The sequence below is a fragment of the Medicago truncatula genome, chromosome 2 (assembly GCF_003473485.1).
Source record: "Medicago truncatula cultivar Jemalong A17 chromosome 2, MtrunA17r5.0-ANR, whole genome shotgun sequence".
NCBI classification, from domain to species: Eukaryota; Viridiplantae; Streptophyta; class Magnoliopsida; order Fabales; family Fabaceae; genus Medicago; species Medicago truncatula.
The window spans coordinates 30938995-30944378 of record NC_053043.1 but is presented as its reverse complement, the minus strand read 5'-3'; the positions used below and the strand labels follow the sequence as shown (position 1 = coordinate 30944378).

At 37.2% G+C, this 5384-nt stretch overlaps 1 protein-coding gene and 1 non-coding gene across 2 annotated transcripts; both read left to right on the top strand.

Annotated features, from left to right (window-relative positions):
* The first annotated feature begins 412 nt into the window (after nucleotides 1-412).
* Nucleotides 413-519, top strand: LOC120578771 (small nucleolar RNA R71). Its single transcript, XR_005644582.1, has one exon. It is a non-coding gene; the product is annotated as a small nucleolar RNA R71 (small nucleolar RNA).
* Nucleotides 520-2930: 2411 nt separating this feature from the next.
* On the top strand, nucleotides 2931-4946 carry LOC112419178 (uncharacterized). The gene is made up of 4 exons (XM_039830592.1): nucleotides 2931-3577; nucleotides 3684-3774; nucleotides 3867-3897; nucleotides 4033-4946. Exons 1-4 carry the CDS (start codon nucleotides 3087-3089, stop codon nucleotides 4866-4868), a joined length of 1449 nt encoding a protein of 482 aa, XP_039686526.1. The 5' UTR covers nucleotides 2931-3086; the 3' UTR covers nucleotides 4869-4946.
* Nucleotides 4947-5384: the final 438 nt, after the last annotated feature.

The following is a 5384-nucleotide window of genomic DNA, read 5'->3' as shown; positions in this document are numbered from 1 at the left end:
TTGGTTGTATTGAGCGTAATTTAGTTGCTCAATATTGGCAGCACTACCTAACTGACAATCAACACCTGTATGACCAGTTATACCACAGACTTCACATGTAGGGGATGCAGGAGAAGGTGGGGCAGCATTAACATTAAGTTTTTCAAATTTTTGTGTTAATGCCTCAACCTTAGCAGCAAGGTGGTTATATTTAGAGACTTCGTATATACCTGCCTCTTTCTTAGAGGGAGTAGGAGTGGTGACGGCTCTTTCGTTGGTCCATTGATAGTGATTTTGAGCCATGTCCTCAATCAAAGCATAAGCCTCCGTGTAGTTTTTGTTCATTAGAGCTCCACCTGCAGCTGCATCAACAGACATTTTAGTGGTATATGACAAGCCATTATAAAACGTGTGGACTATAAGCCACTTCTCTAGGCCATGGTGGGGACAAAGTCTAAGCATTTCCTTGAAACACTCCCACGCCTCATAGAGAGACTCCCTATCTTTTTGATTGAAACGCGTAATTTGGTCTCTAAGTTTAGCTGTTTTAGATGGGGGGAAAAATCGGGCGAGGAATGCTCGCCTCATATCGTCCCATGAAGTAATGGAACCGACTTCTAGGGAATGGAACCAAGCGCTAGCTCTATCCCTTAAGGAAAAGGGAAAGAGATGAAGTCTTACGGCTTCTTGGTTCTCTTTTATGGTGCCACTGAGTCTAAGGAAGGAAGAAATATGGAGATTTGGATCCTCAGTGGGTGATCCAGAAAACTGGTTTTGCTGCACTAAATTGAGTAGTGCAGGCTTGATTTCGAAGTTATTACCCGCAACCGTTGGGTACACGATAATAGCTTGTGGCTCTTCCGTTGAAGGAGTAGCATACTCTTTGAGAGTACGTTCAGCCATAGCGGTATTATTTTGTGCCTCTCTCTTTTTCTTATGCAAAAATCTTTCGATCTCAGGAATAAATTCTCCGAGACTTTTACTTCTTCGCATAAGAAACCGAGAACCCAAGAAGTTAGTGGTAAAAACAAAAGAAAGAAAAGTAGAAGAGAAAAGGAAGAGAAGAGAGTTCTAATCACAAAGAAAGAGTTAATCAAATTAGTTTACTCCCCGGCAGCGGCGCCAAAAACTTGATGAGATAAAACCGCAAGTGTACGGTCTTACAGAAGTAGTATAAAAGAGTATCGTTCCGACAGGGAGTAGTTCAATTTAATTAACCTTTAGAGATGATTAGAAGAGAGAAGAGAATTGTAAGTTGGGGGATTTTAAACGGTTAAAAAGCAAATTAATAAAAGAGCCTTGGGATCGTTGGTTTCATCTAAATAACAAGTCCTCCTCAAACCAAAACCATAAGCTTATAATGTTATGTTAGACCTAATTTCTCAAGACAGTTTCTCTTAAGTTCCTCTAGCAACCAAGCCTATTTCGCTGACTTGATTACTATTGGATTTTGGTTCCTCTAACAACCAAGCCTATTTCGCTGACTTGATTGTTATTAGTTCCCTTGAAGATCGAAACTATATGTCTCAAAGATTGCAAAGCCTATTTCGCTGACTTTGCAATCCTTGTCTGAATTCACTTGTTCGAATATCAAAGCTCCACTTTCGTTTTATGAATTGATATTTGGAATAATGGACGAACAATTATCAAACCCTCCACTTTCGTTTCCACAGTTTGATAATGGTTAATCCATGTTAAGACGGTGAATTCAGATAAGAAATTAGGGTTACATAAGATTAAGGCTTAGGGCTTGGTTTGATTAGGATTATGTCATTTAGACTTATCCAACAATCCCAAGACAAGAAGAAGTCTACTCACTCATGTTCATCGTAGACATGGGGAGAAGAGAGAAAGCATGAAAGTAAAAGACAGGAAAATAAAGGAAAGGAAAAGAACTTTATTTAGAAAAGCAATTGTCACTTATTGTATTCCAAGTAAAGATGAATATTTGTGATGGCTAGCTACTCTATTTATAGTACACAATTGACTTAAAATCTAAGCAAGTATATTCCAAGAATATTCCTCGGTAGATTGTGCGCCAAAATAGAATAGCTTGGAGTCCAAGCAAAAGGTCTTCTGGAGGGTGGCACGGCTGTGCCAAGGCTAGCACGGGCCGTGCCAGGCTTCTGACTTGTGGGAGATATATTTTGTTTCCCAATCTTCGTATTTTCGTGTCCAATTTGCTCCAAATCCCTTTCTTTTGCTCCAAGACTCAATCCATCCAATATTCTTCCCTGAAATATAATAAATTGCAATTTAAAGTAAACTATCCTAAAAAGGAAATAATACTAATATAAAATTATATAAAATCTAAATAAAACTAAATTAAAAAGCATATTAAAATAGCATATAAATGACTCATCACCCTCACACGTGATTTAGCATGGTTTGGTCATTTCAGTCAAAAATTTTATGCAGAAAATAATGCATTTTTTGCATGCATTGGTCATTTCATGAGGCAATAGATGCAATACTGTTGAACAGCATGCTTCTGCTTTTACATGCAATTGTCATTTCTACATTTATTTGAACACTATTGGCATGCATGCATTGCAGTAGTAACACATGATTTCTTCACTTCAATTAAAATACCACACTACTATTTCAATTTCTTTACACATAGTTTAACATTATAAATACCACAACCTTATTCTTACTCTCCTCCCATATTCTTTTTATATCAATCCTTTTCTTCCTTACTCACTCACTCACTCACGTAACAAATTTTTTTCTTCCTTACTCACTCAAGTAACAAATGGCATACTTGTGGTTGGAAAATGATCATAGATCTACGGAAGAACACATCAGAAAATGGGTATATATGAATATTAATTTGTTAATTTTACTTACATTATTTAAATTACTTATTATATCTTATCTTTTTATTTTTTGTTAGGATGCAGAGGGTGTACCTCTTGTCACTCGTACACGACAACACATAGTACCAAGATTATCTACGTCAGGCTGGATTTTTTGAGGTTTCTCAAATAGGGCGTTACAAAATTGATAGGCACATTGTAACCACTCTTGTAGAAAGATGGCGGTCCGAAACCCATACTTTTCACTTTCGAACGGGTGAGTGTACTATCACTTTGGAAGACGTCTATATGTTACTCGGCTTACCTTTTGGAGGTTCAATTGTTACGGCTCCTCCAACTCTTCCGTGGAATCTTTGTGCTCATTTGTTGGGAATAACTCCTCCAGCACACAAAACTGATGGTTTTACTCTCTCCTTGTCGTGGTTAAAGGATAATCTGGTCGATAATAACTTCAATGAACAATCTCCTCCGGAGGTAAAAATACAACACACTAGGAGGTACCTACTATACCTCTTTGGAGGGTTCTTGTTTCCAAATACAACTGGATTATTTGTGCACATCTCTTGGTTGTCTTTGTTAATGGATTTTAATGAAACAAGAAGATATAGTTGGGGATCGGCAGTTTTGGCTTACCTTTATCGTGGCTTGTGTGAGGCCTCACATCCAAATATAAAAGCACTAAATGGATGTCATTTCTTGTTACAAGTTTGGGGATATTGTCGGTTGAGTCATATCGCTCCGAGAAATGATAACCCACTCCAGTGGCCGCTAGGATTAAAGTAAGCGTGGCCAATTTTTTTTTATTAACCCACTCACATATTCTCGCTTCTTATTAATATTATTATTTGATAAATTAGCTACTAATTTCTTTATATCATTTGTTAGATGGACAGGTGTAGGTTCAAGATACTACGAGAATCCAAGCCATGACACTATATCTTACAGAAAAAAGTTTGATGACATACTACCACATGATGTAATATTTTAATTGATTTTTTAATTATGAGTTCATATATATATATATATCAAAATTGTTAGCCTTACACTACAACTTCTCTCTTGTGCCAGTTTAAATGGAGACCTTACAAGAAGGTTCCATACAAGCAGCCTGAAGACTATTGGGAATGGACAGCAACAACTTACCTTATCTGTTTTGACAAAGTTGAATGGCATCCAACTGATAGGGTGAAGCTTCAATTTGGTTTGCCACAAGAAATACCCGGGGCCCCAAGAGACATGCGACAATTCCATACGGTGGACAAACGGTTCAAGACGTGGTACCAATCAAATGGTTTTCGCTTTCCGATAGAGAGCCAACATTGGGACAACCGACGGAGTTATACTTTACCTCGCATGCAGCCAAGATCACTCACCCCAAGTCATGCATATATTGAGTGGTTGACAACCACATGCAACCCACGTCTAAGGATTCCAGTTGAGACAAAACCATCAGATTCAGATCCAGACGAACAAGAAGAGCCGGAGCCGGAACATGAACCTGAAATTTACAACAACCAAACACCAATTCATGATGATTTTTGGGATCAAGACATTTTTTCTCAACTACAAGATCATCAATCTCAACCACATACAACACAAAACATTCATGGTTCTGTAATGTATGAATTTCTCGACACCCCCCAACAAAATATCATCCAACCACCACCATATACCTCCCCGAGAAATGCATATGAGCCCCAATATCAGTCAACTTACCAACAAAATTCAATGCCAAATTATGGTTACAATGACCCAAATCAAGCTACCACATCCAACAACAACAACTACTTCTCCTATAATGACCCAAACCAAGCTGGACCGTCCAACACCAATTACCCCCCTACAACAGCCCACAATACCCAATGTACACCAACCAAAACTACAACCATCCACCAACACCAACAAACCTATTATCTCACTTCTCTCCGGCTTCGTTCAACGACAATGAACAATTTCTGGATATTGGATGGCAAACAAGGGAACACGATGTGTCGTTGTCATTGGGTTATGGTAGTCAAATACAATCAGCTACAGATAACAATGACGAAGACCAACATGACCCTCAAGTAAATCGCGGAAGAAATCGTCGAAGACGAGGGTGTGCGACAGCCGGGCATTTATAATAATTGTAGATATTATGATATTTAATTTATTTATTATTTTTTTTGTCCTTCTTTTTTATTTATTATTTTTTGTTTATTATTTTTTTTGTATTTTAAAAATTAAAAAAAAAAAACAAAAAGAAAAAAACAAGTCATTTTGACTTGCGGGAATTAAAAAAAAATCAAAAAATACCCCGCAAGTGGGGGTTGCGAGGTAATAAAAATTAAAAAAAAAAAAATTCAAAAAATAGGATGCAAGTTTGACTTGCGGGGTACTTAATATTTTTTAAAAAAATTTAAAGATACCCCGCAAGTGGGGGTAGCAAGGTACCAGAAAAACTGAAAAAGTAGGGCATTTGTGCAATTTTTTTCAAAAGGGGGGCATTTTTGGATTTTTCGAAACAAACAAGGGTAGAAAAAAAAAAAATTCGATATGTTGTTTTACTGATTTACTCCAACAACTAAAAAATATGACTTAAAAAAT